Source organism: Aedes albopictus, chromosome 2, assembly GCF_035046485.1.
Source record: "Aedes albopictus strain Foshan chromosome 2, AalbF5, whole genome shotgun sequence".
NCBI lineage: Eukaryota > Metazoa > Arthropoda > Insecta > Diptera > Culicidae > Aedes > Aedes albopictus.
In genome coordinates this window covers 275,619,641-275,647,574 of record NC_085137.1, presented here as the reverse complement: position 1 = coordinate 275,647,574, position 27,934 = coordinate 275,619,641, and the positions used below count along the sequence as shown (strand labels likewise).

Below are 27,934 nucleotides of genomic sequence, written 5' to 3'. Positions count from 1 at the left end.
CTCGGCACACTGCGATCAAATATATTTGAACATGCAAATTGAACGCGGCATGAACTGGAAAGGACTGAACCCGTAGCATGCTGACTAACATGTTACCCTGGTATCTGTGATACCGTCGTTGGGGGTGAGAATGGGTCAAAAAAGGATACTCAAAGATTGTTTGTTAAATAACAAATGCAATTGAAGTCGGAATAACTTTTTATTTGGTATGTATACTCTTCTATGTGGTATTGATAGTTTAGCAAGAAAGTATTACATTATATGAATTGCTTACTAAACTACAAATGATTGAAAATTGACCCAATCTCACCCCTTAGAGGGGGTGAGAATGGGTCAAAGTATTCGAAATCGCCTATCTATGAATATAAGTTAATTTTATTGATCATATCTAGTAAGCCTACTTAAAAAACAATATAACCATGACTAAAAAAAACTTTTGAAATTTTATAAGATGATTAATCCACCTAAAAGGGCTAATACAACCGAAAAAGTTGTTGAAATTTGATAAAATAACGTTTGTATGTTGTATCGCCATTTTTAGTCACCATAATCATCCTCATTTAAAGTTTCAACCTCCACGAGAGGAGGGGGGGATTACAATGAGGGAGGGACGCATTGAAAGATTGCATGAGAAATGTTTAACCAAACCAAAATTCGACGTTCATTCACTTTCCGACATTGTACTATGTTACCGGTTTTATAGCCCCTGTATTTCCTAAATCCCACTACTGTCTGGTAGTTTCAGGATATTTCCTTAAAATTTCAAAAGTAAGTGAAGAAGAAGAACGTTTTTAAGTCTATTTTGTGAGCTTACGATATTGCAGTACACTTAACGTTAGATGATGATTAGAGGAGCTGTCCATGTCCATGTTTATTGTTGTAAATGATTTTAGGCACTAAACGTATGAACACACTCGCTTGACACTTCTGCGACATATTTTCGAAAAAAAGCGTACCTTTACGAAGATACGGTAAACATGGCACCACTCTAACATCAAATGGGGACTGAATAACAAGTTGAATTTTTAGTTAAGGTTATGTGCACTCGATAACTTGCTTGACCCAATCTCACCCCCTTTTTTAATATTTAGACATAGGGTCGACAATATTGAATTTTTATATAAAAAGTGCATTGACAGCTCACTTTTTTCGTTGCATCAAGCAGGTAATACCTACAGCTAACTACTTATAAGAAAATGTATGGTTAGGTGCTTGTGTGAAACATTGCGAAGGAGAAATTTTTTCAGAGTGATTTACTAGTAGTTTCATCATATAAGTTTAGCCACAATTTAAACATAAAACGATTATTGCTAAACATCTTTTTCTGCATCATGACGTGTAAAAACATCTTCTCTTTAAAATAATATAAAGTTTTCAATATAAATTAGCCATAGTTGATGAGCTGTTTCAAATTTTATGTTTCTCCGTTTTGACCCAATCTCACCCCCCAGACCCATTGTCACCCCCATCGACGGTACTAAAATGGTCATATTTGCGCCATTTAACCCTTCAATTTTGGCAATCTTCTTCTTCTTCTTCTTCTTCTTCTTGGCGTAACGTCCTCACTGGGACAAAGCCTGCTTCTCAGCTTAGTGTTCTATGAGCACTTCCACAGTTTTTAACTGAGAGCTTCCTCTGCCAATGACCATTTTGCATGTGTATATCGTGTGGCAGGCACGAAGATACTCTATGCCCAAGGAAGTCAAGGAAATTTCCTTTACGAAAAGATCCTGGACCGACCGGGAATCGAACCCGTCACCCTTAGCATGGTCATGCTGAATACCCGTGCGTTTACCGCCTCGGCTATATGGGCCCTAATTTTGGCAATCTCTTGTAATTCAATCTCCTTTTATTGAAGAGTGAACCAGTCCGACCATCGTGTGTTTCGAAAAATCTAAATTCCTGGAGCTGTATTTCAATATCCTAGACCACAATGTCGTACCAAAGGATCTATGATGCATTTCCCTGTGACATAACATAATAACGTCCAAACATGTAGATGCGGCACAAGGTTCTAGTCCTAGGAAAGAAGACACATAGGATTTATTGATGAAGATAAGCGCATGTGAACTCAAAGTCGAATGGGAACCGAGCGGGCGCTCTTAAGCAGCAAAAGCTCAGACAGGCAAGTTCAATGCTTTGTCGACCAAAAAATTTAAAGTGTTCAGTTGATTTTTGGCTCACGTTCTGTTCGAATACAATACTGCTTAAAAGAATAGCCTATTTTATAAGAAGGAGAAACATCTGGTAAAAAGTAAGCAGCTTCAACACCTGAACTTAAATTATAATTCTTTCAACATTTTAAAAGAAGGAAAACCTTTGATAAAGAAAAGATGCAGCTATAACATTCAAACACAGTAAGAACAGCCTTTGTTCAAAAGAAGGGGAAATCTCCGATGAATCGTTTTTAAGGAATATGCGCACGCAGAAGCTCGCTGCATTTTACACATTGGTAAGAATGCCAACACTGAATATATGCAAATACCTCAAAAGAACAGCCTATTTTTAATAGAAGGAAAAATCACTCACGGGAGAGTTATTAGTATGCAGATATTATCATCAAACCTTTCCGCTTGGTCGTTATACTGTACTATTTGCGGCTACAATACTTACTCTTCCATCAGAGATTTTTCCCGCTTTTTTAGAAAGGCTGTTCTTTCGAGGTAAATGCATAGATCATAATTTAACTATTCAACTAGGCTGCCTAGTAAACCTCCTTAGCATTAAAATCATTATAACCCATTCGCCTTAGTGGCATTTGAGGCCTGATATCCTTCGGCATAATGACACAGCACCAACGGGAACGACGATTCGGCAAATGCCACTCCGGGGGATAGTATTCCGGAAAATATAATACCTTGTGTAATACCATCTTTTAAATCATTAAATCCTCAGCTCAGATTCTATAGAGTTATTATGCATATATCAAGTTTTGGAATTTGCCATGTTTTCAGCCTTTTGTTATTTCAGCCTTTTGTAATTTCAGCCTTTTGTTACATATCCATAGTTTCAGCCTTTTGTATTCAGCCTTATGTGCATTCAGCCTTTTGAAATTCAGCCTTATGTTACCATCCCGTAAAAAAATCATACTTTTATGAAAAGTTCTACATAAGTCTTGATTTGTATCTGATTGTATTTAGATTGAACTAACATAAAATGAAAAAACATTACAAATTGGCTTAACAGTCATTCAACAGATGATGTTTTTCTGCGAAACTGGCCTTAGATGAGCGGAATCTGGTACCCTGATGGTATGCAACGTGACAAAACGTTTTCGGATACAGTAAGAACGAAAATGGCCGACTATATGAGTAAAGGATACGTTCGAAGGTTGACGAATGATGAAATAAACGCACGACAATCCCGGGAGTGGTATCTACCCATATTCCCGGTAATAAATCCCAACAAACCGGGAAAAGTGAGACTGGTGTGGGATGCAGCTGCCGCTGCATATGGCGCAGGCTTGATAATCCTCCTCGAAAACAAAAGAGTTTTGCAACAAGCTCTAGAGCGGTGTTTTGCTTCTGCCTCGTCGCGAGGGAGCGAACGAACCCCAAACAGAGAGGCAATAAAAACTGAGCGAGGAAGAGAGGAACGAAAAAAGAGCCGATGATTATTTCGGGTTTTTGAGTGCGATTTTCGCCTCGAGAGTCTTTCTTTATACAGGGTGACTGGTAATTTGTGTTACACCCGAAAGGAGGTGAAAGTAGACAATATTTGCAGCAAAAAATTGTTCTACAGGTAGGTCCGGAAATCACTGCTAAGTGAGTTATTCAAAAATTAGTGTTATTAAATTACCCCATCTTTAAACACCTCTAACTAAGAAACTATGAACCATATCATCAATCTTAGCGCATGGATAGAAAGCTTAAAGCTTTGTCTTTTAATGCTCTTTGGACAGGTAAATGATAAAAAGTCATTTAAGTGCAGAAATTTTGACTTTTATGTAAAAAGTGCCTAAAAATGTACCCCTTTTTCACCTTTTTTGATAGTTTACTCGTGAAAAACGTGATAAATGTGAGAAATTTTCTTCTGCAAAACATTCATTTTTTGATACGCTACCAAACTGTCCTTTGTAGCAACATTGTATCTTTCATAGTTTTGTCACAATCTTGAATTCAAAATTTTGTGAAATAAATCAATGTTTTTATTGCAATACTGTCTGGCAACCCTACACGTTTGCTTGCTGTTGGTCGTCGTGCGCATGGCAACGAAGTCCAGCGTCGCATTGGCGGTCATCGTTTGACAGAGGCAACAGTGAACGGCAAATTGCGCGCAATGTTTATGAATCAATCTCAAGGCATCCTTTTCTTTGGGTGAAGATTCAATTCGCCTAGATGCCATGGCATGCATACACCCACACCCACTCGATCATACCGCTGGATGGCACCGTTTTAAGGGATATTCAAACCTACGGGCCGGGACTGGGTCCGGGCCGGGGCCGCGGCCGAGACTCGATAGGGCTTTTGTCGCTTCATTCTCACTGCACACAATGCTCACCGGTGTGTGATGTACATTCATCAAGAACTTTCTTTTGTAATTTCTACAGGAATCTGGGATTCCTCCAGCTTTTTCATGATTTCCCTTGGAGTGCTTTCTGGGATTCTCCCGTAGTTCTTTCTGGAAAACCTCTAATGAGATTCATCTAGGAGTCCTTCCTGGCATTTCTCCAGCTACTCCGTCTGGGTTTTTGTCCTGGAGTTCTACTAAAATTTCTTCTGGAATACTTTCAAGAACTGGTTTAGATTTTTTCTCCAGAAATTCCTCCAGGAGTAGTTTCCCACAGTTTATTTATTTTCAGTTCAACGGGAAGCCCTCCTGAAGTTCCTGAGAGTGAGTCCAGGAGCTCCCCAGGCATTCCTCCAGGGCACCCCCAAAAATACTAAGGGAATTTCTTTAGAATTAGCCCAAGAATTCCTCCAGCATTTGTCGTAGAATCCCCCTAGGATTTTACTGGGAATTTCTCCATTATAACTCTGCAAATTAATGCAGGAGCTGATCAGTGAGTTCGCCAGCAATAATGCATGCTTCTCTTCAGGATTTTTCCCTAAAATTACTGAAGCACTCAAGGGATTTCTCCAGAAATTCCTGCATTAATACCACCAGGACTACCTCAAGGGATTCCTCCAAAAAATCCTCCACGATGTCAACTAAAAATTCTTCCAGGAATAACCCCAAAAATTCATCTCGAAATTCCTACAGGAATTTCTCTTCAGGAATTGTAGAAGGGATTCCATCAGGAATTCTTCCAGGGATTTCACAGAACATTTTTTTAATAAATTGCTCCAAGACTTTCTCTACGAATTCCTGCAAGGATTCATCTAGGAATTCCTCTGACGATTTCTCTACAAATTTTTCCACGGTGTCCCCCAAGAATTCTTCCAGTTATTCCTCCATGAGTTCATGCAGGAATTCACCCAAAATTCTACCAGGAAATACTGCAGGGATTCCTCCAGAAAATCCTCATGGGATTCCTTCAAGGAATTCCCCCGTAAATCATCCAGAGATGCTTCCAGGAATTCCTTCAAGGGTTCATACAGGAATTCCTCCTGGGATTCCACCATAAATTCCTCCTGTAATTGCTGCAGGAGATTCTCTAGAGATTCCTCCAAGGATTCCTCTAGAATTCCTTCCAGAAATTCTCCCAGGAAATCATCAAGAAATTCATTCAGGAAATCTTTCAGTAATTCCTCACAGAATTCCTCTAGGAATTTCTACAGGGATTTCTTCAAAACTTTCTCCAGAAAGTACTCCATGCATTTCTCCAAGAATTGCATGGATTTCCTCCAGAAATTATTCCAGCAATTCCTCCAGAAATTACTTCAGGTACTACTCCAGGAGTTCCTCCAGGAATTTCTCTGGAAATTCCTCAAGGAATACCTCCAGAAATTTCATCAGGTATTTTTCCAGGAAGTCTTCTTGGAAATACTCCAGGCATAACTCCAAGAATTTCTCCAGATATTCCTACAGGATTCCTACAGGTGTTTATTCAGAAACTACTGCAAGATGTCCTCCAATTTTTTTCCCGAGAATTCCTCCAGTGATTCTTTCATAAATTTCTCCAGTAAATGCTCCAGAAAATTCTTTAGAGATTCCTCCAGATTTCCTTCCTGAATTTCTTCCAGGAAATCGTCTAGAAATTCCTCCAAGAATTCCCCCAGCAATTCCTCTAAGAATTTCGCCAGTGATTCGTTAAATAAATCTTCTAGGAATTCCTACAGAATATCCACCAGAAATTCATCCAGGCATTCCTCCAGGAATTTCTCCAGAAAATACTCCACGAATTTCTCCAGGAATTCCACCAGGAATTACTCCAGGAATTCATCCACGAACTTCTCCAGAAATTCCTCCAAAAATTCCTCCAAGAATTCCTTCAGGAATTCTTCCATAAAGTCTTCCAGGAAATACTCCATTAATTACTCCAAGAATTGCTTCAGGAATAACTCTAGGAAATCCTCCAGGAATTGCTCCAGGAATGACTTCAGGGATTCCTACGGGATTTTTTTTCCAGAAACTTCTTCAGAATATCCTCAAAAAAATCCTCCAGGAATTCTACAAGCTCTAGCGTGCGCAGCTTTTTCTTTTGTCTCACTCACTCTCGTAAACAAACACGGAAAGAAACAGATAATAGAGACGGCATTTTTCCCCTCTTTTATCTCGCTCTTTCTTGCGTTCAACAGAATGAACGAGCAAGAAAAAAGAAAAGGCTGCGCACGCAAGTGTCTACAAGGAAATACTTTCCTCGCAAGTGTCTACAAAGAATTCCTCTAGGATCTACTCCAAGGATTCCTGCTCGAGTTCTTTCCGATATTTATCCAGGAACTCCTCCAGGAAAGACGTCAATAATTCCTCCTGAAAACAATCCAAGAATTCCCATAATTTCTCTTTGAATGACTCCAGGAATTCGTCAAAAAAAATCCTTCCGGAATTTTTCCAGAATTCCTTTTAGAAATACCTCATGAAAATGCTTCAAGATTTTTTTCAGAAATTCTTTAAAGAATTGCTTCAGAAGTGGCTCAAATCTTTTAGGAATTCCTTCAAGAATTATTTCAGGAATTCCTCCAGATATTGCTTACGAATATCTCCAGGAATTCGTCCTGAAATTCTTCCCGAAATTTCTCAAGGTTTTATTTTAGAAATTCCCCAAGGATTTTTCCAGGAAGGCCCCCAGAAATTCCTCTCAGAAACACTCTAAGAATTTCTCCATGAATTACTTCAAGGCTTTCTCCAAAAACTTTTCCAGAACCTACTCTAGGAATTACTCCAGGATTTCCTCAAGAAATGTCTCTAGAATTTCATCCAAGAATTCCTTCGGTTAATCTTCCAGGAATTCCTCCCGGAATTATCTCAGGTACAGGAACTCCTTAAAGAGCTACTCCAGGGATTCCTCTGGGAAGCGCTTCATATTTTTTTTTTCAGGAATACCTGGAGGAATTCAAGGAGGAATCCCTGGAGCTATCTCAAAAGTTATTTTTGGAGGATTTCCTGGTGGAATTCATGGAGAAATTCTTGGAAGAATTTGTGAAGGAATTGCTGGAGGAGTTTGTAAAGTAATTCCTGAATAAATTCCTTCAAAATCCCAGATAGAACTGTTCGAGGGATTTTTGGAGAAATTCATGGAGGGATTCTTGAAGCAATTCTTGGCGGAAGTCTGGGAGGAATTCCTAAATAATTTTCTCTAGGACTTCTCCCAGGAAATCCTCCAGAAATTCCAATAGGATCTTCCCCAAAAATCACTCCAGAATTCTCCCTGAAAATCCTCCAGAAATTATTCCAGAAACTGCTACGGGAGCTCCCCCAAGAATTCTTCTAAGATTTCAATCAAGAATCCGTTCAAATTTTTTTCCAAGAATTCCTACAGAAACTCCTGGATGACATCCTACCTTGAGGAATTCTTGGAGTAAATTCTAACGGAGTTTCTGGAGCTATTCCTGGAATCCCTGTAGTAACTCTATAAGGAATACTGTACCTGAGATAATTCCGGGAGGAATTCCTGGAAAGTTAACCGAAGAAATTCTTGGAGGAAGTTCTAGAGACATTTCTTGAGGAAATCCTGGAGTAATTCCTAGAGTAGGTTCTGGAGTAGGAAGGGATAATCTGTCCCATCCACAAGAAAGGCGACAAGTTAATGTGTGAGAACTTTCGAGCGATCACCATTTTGAATGCCGCCTACAAAGTGCTATCCCAGATCATCTTCCGTCGTCTTTCACCTAAAGTAAATGAGTTCGTGGTGGTAACTTCCCAGTTACCATTCATCGACGGCCGGTCGACAACGGACCAGATCTTCACCGTACGGCAAATCCTCCAGAAATGCCGTGAATACCAGGTCCCAACGCATCACCTGTTCATCGACTTCAAAGCGGCATACGACAGTATCGACCGCACAGAGCTATGGAAAATTATGGACGAGAACAGCTTTCCCGGGAAGCTGACTAGACTGATAAGAGCAACGATGGACGGTGTGCAGAACAGCGTAAGGATTTCGGGTGAACTATCCAGTTCATTTGAATCTCGACGGGAACTACGACAAGGTGATGGACTTTCCTGCCTACTATTCAACATCGCCCTGGAAGGTGTTATGCGACGAGCCGGGCTCAACAGCTGGGGTACGATCTTCACGAAATCCAGCCAATTTGTATGTTTTGCGGATGACATGGATATTATTGCTAGGACATTTGGAACGGTGGCAGAACAGTACACCCGCCTGAAACGTGAAGCAGCAAAGGTCGGACTGGTGGTGAATGCGGCTAAGACAAAGTACATGCTGGTAGGTGGGACTGAGCGAGACAGGACAAGCCTTGGCAGCAATGAAAAAAAAAAAAAAAATCTGAGCACCGAAGGCAACGCGCGCGCGAATCCTGCCTCCAGTTGGAGAGACGTCACTACACACACTGACTGAAGCCGGGTCTTCTTCCTCTGCCATCAATCGGATCAAAAAGCGCAAAATGCAAATGGAAAAAAACTAAATCGGAATACCGAAGGCAACGCGCGCGCAAATCTGGCCTCCGGCTGCTGAGCCGTCACTACACACACTCAGTTCGCACAGTAAAAGTCAAATGTGACTTTTACTGTGCGCGGTGTTTTCAAATTTTCTGTGGTAGTGAGCAGGACAGGGCAAATTCGTACAGAGGCTCATGGCATACGTAGGACCACGCATAACTCGTGAACGAAACGTCCAATTCCCGTCGGCTTTGTGACTTGGACTTGAAACGTCATAAAACGCAGTAGGCATTGCAAAGTTTGCCGGAGACAGCTAGTCTCTATAGGGCACTGCATGTAATTCTTTCCTTCTCTTTCACTCTTACAGAAATTTTGTAAACAACAAGGCCAAGAAACGTCAAAATCCTATACGAAATCAAAACAATGCAGTGCCCTATAGGGAACTGCACTGATTTGATTTTGTATGGGATTTTGACGTTTCGTGGCCTTGTTGTTTACAAAATTTCTGTGAGAGTGAAAGAGAGGGAGATAATTTCATGCACTGCCCCATATAGGGTAATTTTCCAATTGTTGCACGGCTAAAAATTCGCCAATTATTGCACACCCCATAAGAATAACAATAGGCGAGTTTTTAGCCGTGCAACAATTGGAAAATTACCCTATATAAAAATGAGTTTGAATTGTATTTGAGGCAACAAAACTCTTGCATGGTTAGATTCGTATTCATGGTGGCTGTGTTTATATATAAAAAAAGTTAGGAAAATGAACTAAAAATGTAAGAAAATAGACAAAATGCAGATTTTTTATGACCTGGGAAGAAAATCAAAATGATTGAAATGAAACCAATCTAGAGTGCGGTGACGTTATGAGCTCTACAGTTGTCAAACCACCACAGCTTGGCAAGACAACGTTTGCCGGGACAGCTAGTTTAACATATGTTTGAAATATATCGACTACCAGTGATGCTAAATGCATTTGAACATCCAAACCTGGCAATTTCAACAAACACATTTCATAATTTTATTATCAAGTGTCGATAATCTTTCAATTCAATGCACATTACAAAAATCAAATCCGCGTCAAATCCGCGCGAGGGCCAAATTCTATGGGTAAATCCGCGCCAAATCCGCGAAAATCGCGAAATCCGCAAAATTCGCGAAATCCGCGCTGTTGTAACAACCCTGCAAGCTTTAGCTAATCAGTTTTGGAAACAGTGGCTACGCGACTATCTGCCGTATATTACCCGCAGAACTAAATGGTTCACTAACGTGGACCCTATCGGGATCAATGATCTCGTTATCATCGTAGATCCTAACCTTCCTCGGAATACCTGGCCAAAAGGCCGCGTAATTGGAGTAAAACAAGGACCAGACCATCAGGTGAGAAGTGCCACAGTGCAGACTTCCCGTGGTATTTACGAACGACCCGCAGTGAAGCTCGCCGTGCTGGACGTAGGTGTTCGAAGCAATGCAGCTCAGGATGACTGCATTACGAGGGGGAGTGTGGGTTGCGCTACGTTACTGCCCGTCGAGCCCCTTATGCTCAATGTACCCGACGCTGAACAACAGCTACCAACTAGTATACACTCAGAAACCGGGAAAGTCACTGAATGACTTTATTTTATACATTTGCTAACTAAATTCAATTTATGCATATCAAATGCTGAAAATTATGCATTGAGCAACTGAATTTCAGCCACGTAATGAATAACTTGCGTTAAGTTTCCAGTAATGAATATGTTTTAGAACTTATACCCGGCCCACCAACTTTCGAAGTTTTGTTGTGTAAAAGAAACTGTTGAAAAAGTAAGTAAATGTTCAACATTTTTTTATCAATTTTAGTAAATAACTATATTTTCTATTCATCTCAGAATAAAGCCGACAGATTGAGATCGCCACGGACAACGCCCCAGACCCAATATCTGTTTGAAATGCGCGGTGCTACGCTTTCCTTCTTGCTTTCCTCGACCGGCTGGCGCAACCGTGGTCAATCATCTTTAGCTGCACCTGGTCACCATATTTCGTGACAATATTATAGAGAGATAATGTAATTTAAGATTTGTAGTTTTTAAGAATAAATAATCTCAAAATACGGTGTCTTTAACTTATAACATAATTACTAGCTTTAAAACAAGTCAATCATAAAAGTTTTTTAATACTAGAAAGTAGTTGGAAAAATCTAAAAAGTAGTCATTATAAAACTAAACTGATTTTAGTTCAGCTAAACTTTTCGCGCTTTAGTCATTTTATGCATGAACCGAGTCGAACCTGCACTTTGCATGAAAAATAGTCATAAATGACTTTTTTTTTATTTCTGAGTGTAGATGTGCCCGCAAATAGGAGGAATGCCAAAACAAGATAGGAACAATTGAACACCGATGAATAATAGCGAGACAGATATCATCTATGAAAACGCGTGTTAGATGCTCATTAGAAGTTTATTATCAAAATATGTATTATTTTTTTGGCTACAAAGTGTTAAACTTGGATTAGATTTGATAACACGATCGTAGGTATTTAGTGACAGAGGATGAACCAAGTGAATTCGGCGAATTTATATTTCTTACTATACTATGTTGCAGCCTGATCTAACCACTTCTCATCATTTTTGCCTTTGTTGAACTCGAAGCTCGAAATACTTACTAGCGAGCTGTGAATGGTGAGATAGAATCAAGTAACGTGTAATGTTAAACTAATGAATACTCTTGAATCTAGTTATTACTGGTCGATTAGGCCTTCCGTTCATAACACAACAAGATTTGTGTGCAGTTAGACTGCTAGTTGATCCATTATAAATTAGCAGACTAGACCGTTACGTTAGAACGAAGGACCCACCCAAACCGATTGCGATATTGTTGTGTGGTAGCAAACACTACAGTAAGCTACAACATTAACACTAAGCATAAGTATACATTCAAACGTGTCGCCCTTTATTTTAGGAATTTTGTAATTCTCTGCAATCGATCAATAAATTCACAAAATTCATTACGCACTACCACCCAACATGTCGTTTCAGGGTAAAATGAACACCTGCAATTACAAAGGGCTGTGAACGCATTACATACTTTTTGGCGTTTTAAAAAATTAAAAAGAAACTGGAACACGCTCAAGTGCTCCACACAATGCATACGTTTGCGTGTACGTGACAGTAGTTTGACACATTTTCCATTGGAAAACTGCCACAAAAACGCAAACCTCGACGGAACGGACGCTATGTGTTCCAGGCTTGACTCTCACGCGTAACAATAACGGCGCGTTTATTGTCACGTTTTTTTCGTTCTCCCGTTTCGTGCGATTTTCCGCGGAGAATTTGGATGATGCTGCGCCATCCGAAGTAGCATTCGTATGATTTGGAGAAGATTTTAGCTATGAATTAATGGTGTTCGTGTTTGTGTCCGAAAGAATAATTTGAAGAATTTATTGTGAGTTGCTATGCATGCATCGCTCCTGCATGGGTAACTCAACATAATTGATCTCGTTCGTTATTGTTCGCGCGCGGAATCGAAAACACTAGATGCGTGGGTGTTTAGTGACGTAGGTGATCGATTGCTTGTTTACCGCGTGAAGCGAACAATGCACTAAGGGCCAGAATCGCAATCTAGCGGAACTAAATTAATTACTCCAAAACGAAGCATTTCTGACACATGGTGTCTTCGGCAAAGTTGTTTGACATCAGCAGGGGCATCTATTGCTTAGAATTAGAACGTAATAGTTCGCAACTCCTCCACATAGGTGACGCCACCATCTAACTTCTTTGTTTTACATCCTAGAGACTTGGTTCCTTCGGCAAAGTTGTTTATTTTGGAAAAATAAACAACTCTTTCTCAGACGTCAAAATTCTACAGCCTACTGTTTTCGAGTTATTTAAAAAATATGAACCAATCAATGAAAAAATAGTTTTTTAAACTTATTTTGTCATTTTTACTTGAAACCATGTGAGTTTAATTTTTTTCCTAATGCATGTGTGTCAAACCAAACACATTGTATGGGAATATGTTGAATATTATCATTAAAAACTCAAAATAAAAATACAAATTTAAAAAAATAGTGTAAATTTCAAGCCTTAATATCTCACAAAGCGCAAAAAATCGCAACTTCAAATTTTCAGCAAATACGAAGCAATACTAGGTGACCATACTGCCAAAAATTTGGAGAGGTATTTTTTGGTGTTTTGAGATAATAGCTTTTTAGTAACAGTATTAATATAAGTAGTGCCAGCATGTAACTTTTTACTGCTACACATTAGAGAGTTTATGTCTTCAAAAAAGTTGTTCATTTTGACTAAATAAACAACTCTTTCTTAGACGTCAAAATTCCACGGCCTACTGTTTTCGAAATATTATATATAAAGTAAATTTTATTGATAAAAACTTATATTAAAACACAATACTATGAACTTTTTTTATTGTTTTTACTCTTACGATACATAGTAGGTCAAGCAAATGTCAGTTTACTATTTCAGCATAGGTCAAGATATCTTTTAATTTTTGGCATGTCTTTTTCAAAATGTTTTATGCTTAACCAATTTTGTCAACCTTTTTAAATTTTAGAGCGCGAAATATCTTGTCAAAAGCTCGTGGATCTGTTCCTGGATGGAAAGGACGTTGGTCGAAGATTGTGAAACTGTAGCTCCACGAAACTGACATGTTCATGACTTACTATGTATCGTAAAAGTAAAAACAATAAAAATAGTTCATACTATGGCATCAAAATGTGTTTAATTGTCATTTTTTCTCAATATAATCTAATTTATATGCAATAATTCGAAAACAGTAGGCCATGGAATTTTGACGTCTAAGAAAGAGTTGTTTATTTAGTCAAAATGAACAACTTTTTCGAAGACATGAACTCTCTAATGTGTAACAGTAAAAAGTTACATGCTGATACTACTTATATTTATACTGTTACTAAAAAGCTATTATCTCAAAAACACCAAAAAATACCTCTCCAAATTTTTTACAGTATGTTCACCTAGTATTGCTTCGTATTTGCTGAAAATTTGAAGTTGCGATTTTTTGCGCTTTGTGAGATATTAAGGCTTGAAATTCACACTATTTTTACGAATTTGTATTTTTATTTTGAGTTTTTAATGATAATATTCAACATATTCCCATACAATGTGTTTGGTTTGACACACATGCATTAGGAAAAAAATTAAACTCACGTGGGTTCTAGTAAAAATGTCAAAATAAGCTTAAAAAACTGTTTTTTTATTGATTGGTTTTTATTTTTTAAATAACTCGAAAACAGTAGGCTGTGGAATTTTGACGTCTAAGAAAGAGTTGTTTATTTTGCCAAAATAAACAACTTTGCTGAAGACGCCAAGTCTCTAGGACGTAAAACAAAGAAGTTAAATGGTGGCGCCACCTATGCGGACGAGTTGCGAACTATTACGTTCTAAGCAATAGATGCCCCTGCTGACGGCAAAAAACTTTGTCGAAGACACCATGTGTCGGAAATGCTTCGTTTTGGAGTAATTAATTTAGTTCCGCTAGATTGTGATTCTGGCTTTTAGTGCAATGGCGACACATGTTATGTTGTAAATTGTGTAACATCGTTTGTAATAAATATTGAGGGACCACCACCCGACGTGGGTGATCGATGGTTTGCTTTCTGCGTGAAGCGAACAATAACGCGGCACTCCGGTAGACATTATGAATCAAAGGTCATATTACTTATCAAAATGAATCCCGACCCAAGCACCTTCCTGCAGCCTTTGGTGGAGATGTGCGGTAAACGCCGACTTTCACATTACAAAGGTTGTTACAATCATTTCTTCCCTCTTCCAACCTGACTGCAAGGACGTGGCCGGCGCCGTTATTGTACCGTTAAAGAGAGCCTCTGAAGGTTGCACAGTGAGAATGTTGACCACTCCCAGTCAACTATTCAGTTGATTCATTGTGCAACTGGCATTGTTTCGGGTCAATCACGGAGTAGCAACCATAGATATGTGCAGTCAGTCTAAGCTAAGCTAAGCTTTTAGAAAATTTTGAAAAAAAAAAACAATTCTCGCGTTTAGTATCATACGGGCGTATCTAAAATGATCGATTTTCTCTTTGGATTATTCCGGGAAACACGACTAATATTCGAATGATCTCTCGGTGTGTTTCGGTGAAGGACGACTAGGACTAGCATTTAAAACAACAAAAACAAGCAAAAATGCTTTGCAGGTCGAGTAATTAACCAAAGAGAAACTCGTTGAAGAGAAATCGATCCGGCTTTTCGGGCCCGTATGAAGTTGATCACCAATATTAACTTCTTTTCCCGATCAGCCTAGATAGCTGTGCAGTGTCGGTAGCGGTTAGTTCAACTGGCTAAGAATAGCAGTACGGACAAGTGTATCAAAATTCAACCATCGCGCAACAATAATGACAATGTCGCAACCTGTATTTGTTGCGACAATCCACCCAATGCACAATGGGAACAATAGGTATAAAACGCGAATGGATTTGAATGAATTTTTGACACAAACTGTAAAATTCTCTATAGTTGCAGATAAGGAGAGTGTCATTCGCCGCACGATGCTGGAAGTCAATGTATTTAGCTCGTTTTGCCCCACACTCTCAATTTTCACCTTTTTCGAAAATTCCTGAAGTGCGGAAAAAAATGGTTTATTTAAGTCGTGTTTGTGTAAAAACTTCCGTATTATCGAATGGAGCTGATTTGGCTCACCGCACGGCCTTAAAAATTGAAATATCTTCAAATAACCCCGATATCCCCTATTTCTTTGAAATTTCACATATATCTCCGGCCGGAGTTGAACGCAATCGATAAGAGCAGGACCAACCCTATGTTAAATTCCCGATACTAAGGAAGTTTTTACACAAATACGAGTTGAATAAGTCATTTATTTTGCGCGCCAATCGGGAATAGATGAGGATTTTCTCAAAAAGGTGTGTTATAGAGAGAGTGGGGTAAACCAGCATCGTGCGGCGAATGACACCCTCCTTATCTGGAACTGTAGAGATTTTTACAATTTGTGTCAAAAATTCATTCGAATCCATCCACTCCGAGCAGAGATATTGAATTTATTCGCGTTTTATACCATTTTTTTCCCCACTGTGCAATGCGACATAAGTTTGTCCCAACTTGAAAATAATAAAATAAACATCGTTCACCACGAGTTTAGAGATTTTTCAGCCTTGCATTGCGATTTTCGAACGGTAACTTCGAGTTGGTAAACACTGCAACTCTGCTGAAGATCTACCATCAAACAGTTTCGACTTTGGGTTTGTATAATAATTGATTATTCACGAGTTGAAAAATACGCAACAAATTCAGCTTCCGTTTTGTCTGCAACAAGTTTTTGAGATAATGTCATTATCTGTTACCAGTAGGGAAGAAGAGTAATCGTCGCGCCTTGTTTGTTGGGGAGCGTCCATAAATTACGTCACGCTCTGAGGGGAGGGGGGTTCAGCAAAGTGTGACGACCCATAGAAAATTTTTCGAGTCCTCACACAAAAAGTGTGTGACATAGGGGGGAGGGGGGTTGAACATCAGCAAATTTGGCGTGACGAAATTTATGGACGTTCCCTTGCTTGTTTTATTTATCTTTTGTCTGACAATTCTCTTCACTGCTACGGACCGCCTGTTCCAGTGGTAGGAGTCCACTAATCAGGTGACCCCTAATTCAAGGTGTTATGCGGCTTTACGCTTACAGTGTCTAGGAATGAATGGTTAGGGTGGTCTTATCGCAAACGGAGCCTGTGGAGTACCAGGGCACCCTCCACAGTATTTGCCCTTACTGTGCAAACCGAAGCAATAGCGTGGTGGACCTTGTGTTTCTCCGAGACAATCAGTTGCCCTTCTTCAATCCCATACTTGAGGCTGAATAAGGGCGGGATTATGAAGAAGTTATTAACCCGGGAGCGGTCGCGTCGTGTACTGAGTACACGCACCATGAAAAATGCTCGCATGTGGTACACAGCGTGAGCGGGGCGTTGCTCCAGGTAGTCAAAGACGCGACTGCTCGAGGGTTAATTATGGCTAGTTTCCACCTGGTAAGTACTATGTAAAAATATAGGACAAGTAATGGTCACGTAAAACTTTTGCAATCTAAATTACTTGAGCGCTCGCAGTTGATGAGTAATTCGCAGCCAGAAAGATTTGCCAACAGATGGCACTATTATGCGATGCTGTCAGTCATGTTGTTGATTTTCCGTACGGAATAATATGTCGATGTATTATTCCGTAAGTAAAAGTGACATTTCTCTTTATTTTTTGTTTCTTCTTTTGAACCAAAGACATCAGCGTGCATTGAGCTGTTAGTACACAGGGGCCTTAAGCCTGGAACACATAGCGTCCGTTCCGTCGAGGTTTGCGTTTTTTTTGACAGTTTTCCCATGTGAAATATGTCAAACTACTGTCACGCACACGCAAACGTATGCATTGTGCGGGGCACTTTAGGCCTGTAGTACACAGGGTCAAATATTTGACAATGAAAGAATTTAAGAAACAACATGATTTTGAAGCGGGAAACACAATGGGGCCGCTAACGGAATGCGAAAGCACTGCGGTATGTTCTTTAAAAAATCCGCGAGTATGCCGCTTCGGCAAAACAAAATGAGCATGGATTTCCTGCTGTTAATTTTAAAACAACTTCAGTTCGGTGAATATGTTTGCTTCCTGGAAGAAGGGAATTAAGCAAGGAATTATGTGAGCATCTGTAGTATTGCTCTTGATCTGTCTTGCTCTATCGAAAGAAATTTGAGGTTTCCCAGTTCTCGAAAATTCCTAGAAGATTTCTTTTAGAAGTTCCCCGATAATTTCTCTGGAATGTGCCCCAGGAGTTCACGGGAATTCCCATAAGTTCTCATCAAGTTCTTCCTTCAGGAGATTATCAGGAATTCCTCCGGAGTTTCCCGGATATTCCCGTAGGAGCTCCCCGGAAATTCCTCAAGGAGTGTTCCGGAAATTCCTCCAGTGATTCCCCAAGAAATCATCCAGAATTCTCAGGTGCTTCCTCCAGGAAATTCTCGATAAAACTTTCGGGCGTTCCCCGGGAATGCCTCAGAAGTTCTCAGTTAATTCCTTCATGAGTTCACCGGGAGTATATCCATGAGTTCCCCGTGAATTCTTGTAGGAGTTCCCCGGGAATTCCTGCAGAAATTCTTTGGGAAGTCCCCAATGAGTTTCCAAGAAATTCCTCCAGAAGTTTCCCAGGAACTCATCTAAAATTACCTCTAAAATTCCCGCACAATTTTTCCAGAATTCCTGCAGGGCTTCCCCGGGAATTTTTCGGAGATTCCCCCGGAAATTCTTCCGGAGATTCCTCAGGAAATTCTTCCGGAGATTCCTCCGGAAATTCTTCAGGAGATTCCTCCGGGAATTTTTCCGGAGATTCTTCCAAGAATTCCTCCAAAGATTCCTGCAGTAATTTCTTCGGAGATACCTCCAGGAATTCCTTCGTAGATTCCTTCCACCGTAGTCCCAACCCCTAAATTGCAGAATTCATAATTAGTATATATCCATAGTTCCCGCTGTAATACCATTAAAAGTTCAACCAGAATCCTAGCGCAATGTCTCTAATCATTATTTTCCTTGGAAAGCTTAACAATTCCGTTGGAATCTCACTATCTGGATTTTCCCCAGAAGTCCACCCAAAAGTTATAAATCATTTTCCCCACAGGCGCTCGAAAAAGTACATTTCAATTTCAAAAACATTTCCAGAGGAAACGAACGAAATTTCTCTAAGTCCAAATCGTAAACAACCTGGTGTCCTTTTATTTACATCCATCTTACAGCAAAGATTCGTTAAAATGCTGTCAGTTAAACAAATGTCAAAATCACTTACGGAAAAAGGTGAAATTTTACTTGAGCGCTCTACTTGGCAACAGGAAAGTTAGCTTAAATTGTAGTTAATGTACCCCCATCCGGACTATGTTGGACACACTGCAGTGGCAGTCTGTTAAACAGCGTATAATTTTCAATGTTCTTTTGCTTATACATAAATTGACGAACAACAGACTACCAGAATACAGTTATATTATTATTATTATTATTATTATAGAGTTTTGGCACTTCTCAGCAAAAATTGCTGGAAACTTTCACCTACCCCGGTCAATCGGAATGCCATAGGGGATTAGGCTCTGTGGATCTCATTAGCCGGTTTTTTAGCTTATCCTAATGAGTCTGCTTTTGGATGTACTTTCAGTTGTGATGATTCAGGAACCGCCTAACCAGGGTCGTGCAATTTCGAAAGGAAAACATGACGTACGACGACTGTAGCAAATCGTTTCCCATGCGAACGGACTGCTGTGATGCTTCATCTCTCACCCAGCAACACACTCGTTCGTTGCTGCTACAGAAACAAGTGTGTATGAAACATGAGATGATACACTTGGATTTTCGTTTCATTTATGAGTCATTGAAATACTTCAACATGCTAAAAACACTATTTAAACCACATTTTTAAATAGTGGTGCACGCCAATAGAATGATAATTATGTTTTATGAAAGAGGATAACAAATTCGACCACTTAAATCCAATTAACCGGCGCCCGTAACCATTGAGAGACTAGCGCGCACCAGTGAGACACTAATGCTCTGACGGGTGAAGCACAAGCAATGCGACCGGGTGGGAGACTACCGGGTGGGAGACTACCGAGTGCTACGATGAGTGGAAAAGTTTTTTTTAACGACCGAGTCATTAGAAAAATGTATGAAACACTTGAAGTGACTCATTCAAATGTTGCATGAAAGTGTATCATTGAAACGAAATTGTACGCCCCTGTCCAAGAATCACCGCTTTCAGGATGCTGTTCAGGTCCTTCTTCAATTCCAGCTCGTCTAGGGAGCTCAGGAGAGATTTAGGGACAACTCCGGTTGCCGAGAGGACAACCGGAACTATTCGCCTTGACGGAGGCTCTCTGAGAGAATTGCGCTGTGCGTGAAAACAATTTTTTTTTAACATGGGAAAGGATAGGGGCTGCATTTTTAAATGCTTCTAAAATATTTTAGGGACTTTAGATTGAAAAAAGTGTTAATGTTTTGCAATATACTTTCAATTAGCTACACTATAACTGGTTTTAGACAAAAAGTTTTTAAATCACAATGTTATGTCTATAATATAGCTTATCAAAATCTCATTCGATAACATTAAGAACGTTTTGCTTAAAAAAATTTCGATAAAGAATTATAAGCATTTGAAAATGCAGCTCCTATCCTTTCCCATGTTAAAAAAAAAATGTTTTCACGCACAGCGCATTCTCTCAGAGAGCCTCCATCAAGGCGAATACGGACGTCCTCCAGGTGCCACATCTGCTTCAACTCCTCCGCTAGGTCGTGGTACTTGGTTATCTTGCCGGAGAACGTTGATTGGACATTATGGTCTAACGGTACAGCGATGTCGATGAGGGTTACTCGCTTCATCCTTTTGTCGAAAACCACAATGTCAGGCCGGTTGGCACGAATGAGGACGTCCGTAATGATCTCGCGATCCCAGTACAGCTTTATGCAACTATTTTCCAGAACCGGGTCCGGCTGGTACTTGTAGTAGGGTACAAATCTGTCGACCAAGTTGTGCTTTAAAGCAAGCTGTTGGTGCACATTCTTGGCAACTTCGTTGTGACGATCGAGGTAAGCTGATCCAGCTAACACTGAACAGCCTGCAACGACATGCTCGATCGTTTCTCCTACTGAATTACACTTCCTACAACGGTCCTCCACGTCCTCGTGCAATATGTACCGCCGATAGTTCTTCGTCGCAATTACCCGGTGCTGGATGGCTATCATGAAACCTTCTGTTTCTGAGAACGGGTTACCCCGCACCAGCCACGCGTTTGACGCCGCCTTATCGATGTGCTCGAGTTCCAGTTGATGGGGGTGCGTCCCATGCAACTCCTTTTGCTTCCACGTTACGATCATCTCGTCTACGGTCTTGATGTCGCAGTTCAGCTGATAATCCTCCTGCGCCAGATGCAGGGCGCTGTAGCCGTGGTCAGCTTCACATACAGTGCGGTACATATTATTATTATTATTATTATTATTATTATTATTATTATTATTATAGAGTTTTGGCACTTCTCAGCAAAAATTGCTGGAAACTTTCACCTACCCCGGGCAATCGGAATGCCAAAAGGGATTAGGCTCTGTGGATCTCATTAGCCGGGTTTTTAGCTTATCCTAACGAGTCTGCTTTTGGATGTACTTTCAGTTGTGATGATTCAGGAACCGCCTAACTATACTACAGGTTCCAAGAATCACCGCTTTCAGGATGCTGTTCAGGTCCTTCTTCAATTCCAGCTCGTCTAGGGACCTCAGGAGAGATTTAGGGACAACTCCGGTTGCCGAGAGGACAACCGGAACTATACGGACGTCCTCCAGGTGCCACATCTGCTTCAACTCCTCCGCTAGGTCGTGGTACTTGGTTGATTGGACGTTATGGTCTAACGGTACAGCGATGTCGATGAGAGTTATTCGCTTCATCCTTTTGTCGAAAACCACAATGTCAGGCCGGTTGGCACGAATGAGGGCGTCCGTAATGATCTCGCGATCCCAGTACAGCTTTATGCAACTATTTTCCAGAACCGGGTCCGGCTGGTACTTGTAGTAGGGTACAAATCTGTCGACCAAGTTGTGCTTTAAAGCAAGCTGTTGGTGCACAATCTTGGCAACTTTGTTGTGACGATCGAGGTAAGCTGATCCAGCTAACACTGAACAGCCTGCAACGACATGCTTGATCGTTTCTCCTACTGAATTACACTTCCTACAACGGTCCTCCACGTCCTCGTGCAATATGTACCGCCGATAGTTCTTCGTCGCAATTACCCGGTCCTGGATGGCTACCATGAAACCTTCTGTTTCTGAGAATAGGTCACCCCGCACCAGCCACGCGTTTGACGCCGCCTTATCGATGTGCTCGAGTTCCAGTTGATGGGGGTGCGTCCCATGCAACTCCTTTTGCTTCCACGTTACGATCATCTCGTCTACGGTCTTGATGTCGCAGTTCAGCTGATAATCCTCCTGCGCCAGATGCAGGGCGCTGTAACCGTGGTCAGCTTCACATACAGTGCGGTACATTTCGTGACGGTTCTGGCTTTCTACGAAATATGCCCGCAGCTGCTGGATCTGGGAGACACATAGTGCCTGGATATCGGTGACGCCTCTTCCTCCTACTGCGCGTGGCAGGGTGACTCTCTCAATGGACGACTTTGGATGGCGCATGCGGTGCTTGGAGAACGCCACTCGTACTGCTCGTTCTAACGCCTCGAGGTCAGTCTTGGTCCACTTTACCACCCCAAAGCTGTAGGTCAACAGGGACACAGCAAACGTGTTGATCGCATTCACCTTGTTGAGGGCTGACAGAAAGCTCCTCAGAACACAGTTGACACGATGCAAGAACTTGTCCTGCAGTTCCTTCTTGATCGCTGTGTGGCGAATACCTCTAAGTTGCAGGAAGCCGAGGTACTTGTACACTTCGCCTTCAACCATATTCCGAATCTCCTCCTGTTCGTTGACGCGGAAACAGCTGGCGTCCACTACTTGACCCCGGCGAAGATGGACTGACCGACATTTGTCAATTCCAAACTCCATCCGGATGTCGTTGCTGAACACCGTCACAAGCTGCAACAGTTGATGCAGCCTCTGTACTGATTCCGCAAACAGCTTCAGGTCGTCCATAAAGAAGGTGTGGGTTATTCTTGTACTCCTTCCCCCACTTTTCAGTTGGTAGCCATAGTTGCATTGGTTGAGTGCTCTGCTGAGGGGGTTCATTACAAGGCAGAACCATAGCGGACTGAAGGTATCGCCTTGAAATATACCCCTCCTGATGCTGAGAGTTCTGGACCGCAACACAGCTGTTCCGTCGGTGATTTGTAGGGACGTGCTCCACATCCCCATCGCGTGTTGCATCAGCCTGATGACGTTCCCGTCTACCTTGTACAACTGCATTACCTTAAGAAGGTACGAGTGCGGCACTGAGTCGTACGCCTTCTTGCAGTCGATGTACGCCATGCTCAGGTTCCTCTGCTTATCGGTGGCTTGACCCACAATGACTGCATCTATAATGACCTGATCTTTGCAGCCTTGCGTGTTTTTGCGACACCCTTTTTGTTCTTCGGTCATCACGTTGTTGGCATCGCAGTGGGTTTGTATCCTCCTCGCTATCACCGACGACAGCACCTATGAATTATTATTATTATTATTATTATTATTATTATTATTATTATTATTATTATTATTATTATTATTATTATTATTATTATTATTATTATTATTATTATTATTATTATTATTATTATTATTATTATTATTATTATTATTATTATTATTATTATTATTATTATTATTATTATTATTATTATTATTATTATTATTATTATTATTATTATTATTATTATTATTATTATTATTATTATTATTATTATTATTATTATTATTATTATTATTATTATTATTATTATTATTATTATTATTATTATTATTATTATTATTATTATTATTATTATTATTATTATTATTATTATTATTATTATTATTATTATTATTATTATTATTATTACAGTTTCTTACCGATTTTGGCAACACGAGGTGAATTTTATGTTGCCAAATTGGGGTGTTGCCAAAATCGGTAATTTTTTTTTGTGGATTATTTTCAACTTTAATACGTCAATTTGGCTTATAGTTTAAGTATGGACTATTCACAAGTTATAAAACGATTCCTGTAGGTGACGTTCATAAATTACGTTATGATTTGTAAAATTGTTGATTTTGGAAAATTTAATGAATTTTGATTTTTTGAAGAAGAGTAAGGCTAAAATATTAATACATTTACAATTACGAACGATTTTTCGGTAAAAATTTTTGATCAAAATTTTTTGTTGCCAAAATCGGTAAAAAATTGTTGCCAAAATCGGGTGTTGCCAAAATCGGTAAGAAATTGTTGCCAAAAACGGGTGTTGCCAAAATCGGGAAGGAAATGTTGCCAAAAACGGGTGTTGCCAAAATCGGGAGTAGACAAAAACGGGTGTTGCCAAAATCGGTAAGAAACTGTATTATTATTATTATTATTATTATTATTATTATTATTATTATTATTATTATTATTATTATTATTATTATTATTATTATTATTATTATTATTATTATTATTATTATTATTATTATTATTATTATTATTATTATTATTATTATTATTATTATTATTATTATTATTATTATTATTATTATTATTATTATTATTATTATTATTATTATTATTATTATTATTATTATTATTATTATTATTATTATTATTATTATTATTATTATTATTATTATTATTATTATTATTATTATTATTATTATTATTATTATTATTATTATTATTATTATTATTATTATTATTATTATTATTATTATTATTATTATTATTATTATTATTATTATTATTATTATTATTATTATTATTATTATTATTATTATTATTATTATTATTATTATTATTATTATTATTATTATTATTATTATTATTATTATTATTATTATTATTATTATTATTATTATTATTATTATTATTATTATTATTATTATTATTATTATTATTATTATTATTATTATTATTATTATTATTATTATTATTATTATTATTATTATTATTATTATTATTATTATTATTATTATTATTATTATTATTATTATTATTATTATTATTATTATTATTATTATTATTATTATTATTATTATTATTATTATTATTATTATTATTATTATTATTATTATTATTATTATTATTATTATTATTATTATTATTATTATTATTATTATTATTATTATTATTATTATTATTATTATTATTATTATTATTATTATTATTATTATTATTATTATTATTATTATTATTATTATTATTATTATTATTATTATTATTATTATTATTATTATTATTATTATTATTATTATTATTATTATTATTATTATTATTATTATTATTATTATTATTATTATTATTATTATTATTATTATTATTATTATTATTATTATTATTATTATTATTATTATTATTATTATTATTATTATTATTATTATTATTATTATTATTATTATTATTATTATTATTATTATTATTATTATTATTATTATTATTATTATTATTATTATTATTATTATTATTATTATTATTATTATTATTATTATTATTATTATTATTATTATTATTATTATTATTATTATTATTATTATTATTATTATTATTATTATTATTATTATTATTATTATTATTATTATTATTATTATTATTATTATTATTATTATTATTATTATTATTATTATTATTATTATTATTATTATTATTATTATTATTATTATTATTATTATTATTATTATTATTATTATTATTATTATTATTATTATTATTATTATTATTATTATTATTATTATTATTATTATTATTATTATTATTATTATTATTATTATTATTATTATTATTATTATTATTATTATTATTATTATTATTATTATTATTATTATTATTATTATTATTATTATTATTATTATTATTATTATTATTATTATTATTATTATTATTATTATTATTATTATTATTATTATTATTATTATTATTATTATTATTATTATTATTATTATTATTATTATTATTATTATTATTATTATTATTATTATTATTATTATTATTATTATTATTATTATTATTATTATTATTATTATTATTATTATTATTATTATTATTATTATTATTATTATTATTATTATTATTATTATTATTATTATTATTATTATTATTATTATTATTATTATTATTATTATTATTATTATTATTATTATTATTATTATTATTATTATTATTATTATTATTATTATTATTATTATTATTATTATTATTATTATTATTATTATTATTATTATTATTATTATTATTATTATTATTATTATTATTATTATTATTATTATTATTATTATTATTATTATTATTATTATTATTATTATTATTATTATTATTATTATTATTATTATTATTATTATTATTATTATTATTATTATTATTATTATTATTATTATTATTATTATTATTATTATTATTATTATTATTATTATTATTATTATTATTATTATTATTATTATTATTATTATTATTATTATTATTATTATTATTATTATTATTATTATTATTATTATTATTATTATTATTATTATTATTATTATTATTATTATTATTATTATTATTATTATTATTATTATTATTATTATTATTATTATTATTATTATTATTATTATTATTATTATTATTATTATTATTATTATTATTATTATTATTATTATTATTATTATTATTATTATTATTATTATTATTATTATTATTATTATTATTATTATTATTATTATTATTATTATTATTATTATTATTATTATTATTATTATTATTATTATTATTATTATTATTATTATTATTATTATTATTATTATTATTATTATTATTATTATTATTATTATTATTATTATTATTATTATTATTATTATTATTATTATTATTATTATTATTATTATTATTATTATTATTATTATTATTATTATTATTATTATTATTATTATTATTATTATTATTATTATTATTATTATTATTATTATTATTATTATTATTATTATTATTATTATTATTATTATTATTATTATTATTATTATTATTATTATTATTATTATTATTATTATTATTATTATTATTATTATTATTATTATTATTATTATTATTATTATTATTATTATTATTATTATTATTATTATTATTATTATTATTATTATTATTATTATTATTATTATTATTATTATTATTATTATTATTATTATTATTATTATTATTATTATTATTATTATTATTATTATTATTATTATTATTATTATTATTATTATTATTATTATTATTATTATTATTATTATTATTATTATTATTATTATTATTATTATTATTATTATTATTATTATTATTATTATTATTATTATTATTATTATTATTATTATTATTATTATTATTATTATTATTATTATTATTATTATTATTATTATTATTATTATTATTATTATTATTATTATTATTATTATTATTATTATTATTATTATTATTATTATTATTATTATTATTATTATTATTATTATTATTATTATTATTATTATTATTATTATTATTATTATTATTATTATTATTATTATTATTATTATTATTATTATTATTATTATTATTATTATTATTATTATTATTATTATTATTATTATTATTATTATTATTATTATTATTATTATTATTATTATTATTATTATTATTATTACAGGTCGGACTCGATTATCCGGAGTATTGATTTTTATTTCACTCCGGATAATCGAATTCTCCGGATAATCGAATCACGAAAAAAAAATTAAATTTTAATTTGAAAAGTATATGTTTTTGTTATTTTATGTGCATAAAGCTATGACGTAGCCAGAAATTTAAATTAGGGGACGTCCAAAAATTACGTAACACATTTTATTTTATTTTTTATTTCCTCCTAGTCATACTGCTTTAACGAGACCCCTGAAATTTTCGTATTGGTCATCACACAATGTTGAATTCCTCTTGTCCTCGTAAAGCGTGACGTAAGTTATAAGCGTTCCTTTAGAATATTGTATACAGTGGGACCTTGATTGTATTTTAGGCTGACAAAATCGACATAGTTTTTTATTGTGAATTTTGAACTCCATAAAAAGGTTCTGATTCTATCTAAGGAAACAATACAGTTAAAGGGGAATTGTGAAAGGATGTGGTTTATGTTAATTTTTGTCAGTTTTTGAACGAGAAAAAAAATGTAATGAATAGGGCTGTAGTATTAGAAATGTACTTTTTCTGTTTATAGCGGAACAATTTTATTTTAAATTTTTTTTTGTTGGCATGATTTGCCCAACTAACATTTTTGCTGAATAAGAGCTTAAGCGAGCTTTCTTCCAAGGACGTTTGCTCCATAAGCTTTTATGCTGCTACTTTTGTTAGTAGGGTGCCTACTGCAACACAGTCTTCTCGGAGCTTATAATAATTG

The 27,934-nt window shown here is 35.3% G+C and overlaps 2 protein-coding genes across 9 annotated transcripts in view; one reads left to right on the top strand and one right to left on the bottom strand.

Moving 5' to 3' along the window:
* The window catches only part of LOC134288989 (uncharacterized protein K02A2.6-like), a 309,084-nt gene that overhangs the window by 85,871 nt on the left and 195,279 nt on the right, over positions 1-27,934 (top strand). The window lies entirely within an intron of this gene.
* LOC109622136 (sex determination protein fruitless) overlaps positions 1-27,934 on the bottom strand; it is a 640,213-nt gene that overhangs the window by 433,264 nt on the left and 179,015 nt on the right. The window contains exon 4 of one of the 8 annotated variants that reach the window (XM_062854950.1): positions 110-23,060. The exons of the other annotated variants lie outside the window; for them this stretch is intronic. Coding sequence (XP_062710934.1) covers positions 21,090-23,060 — 1,971 coding nt within the window. The 3' untranslated portion in view covers positions 110-21,089. Of the gene's footprint in view, positions 1-109; positions 23,061-27,934 lie in introns of those variants that run through there. 8 annotated transcript variants of the gene reach the window in all.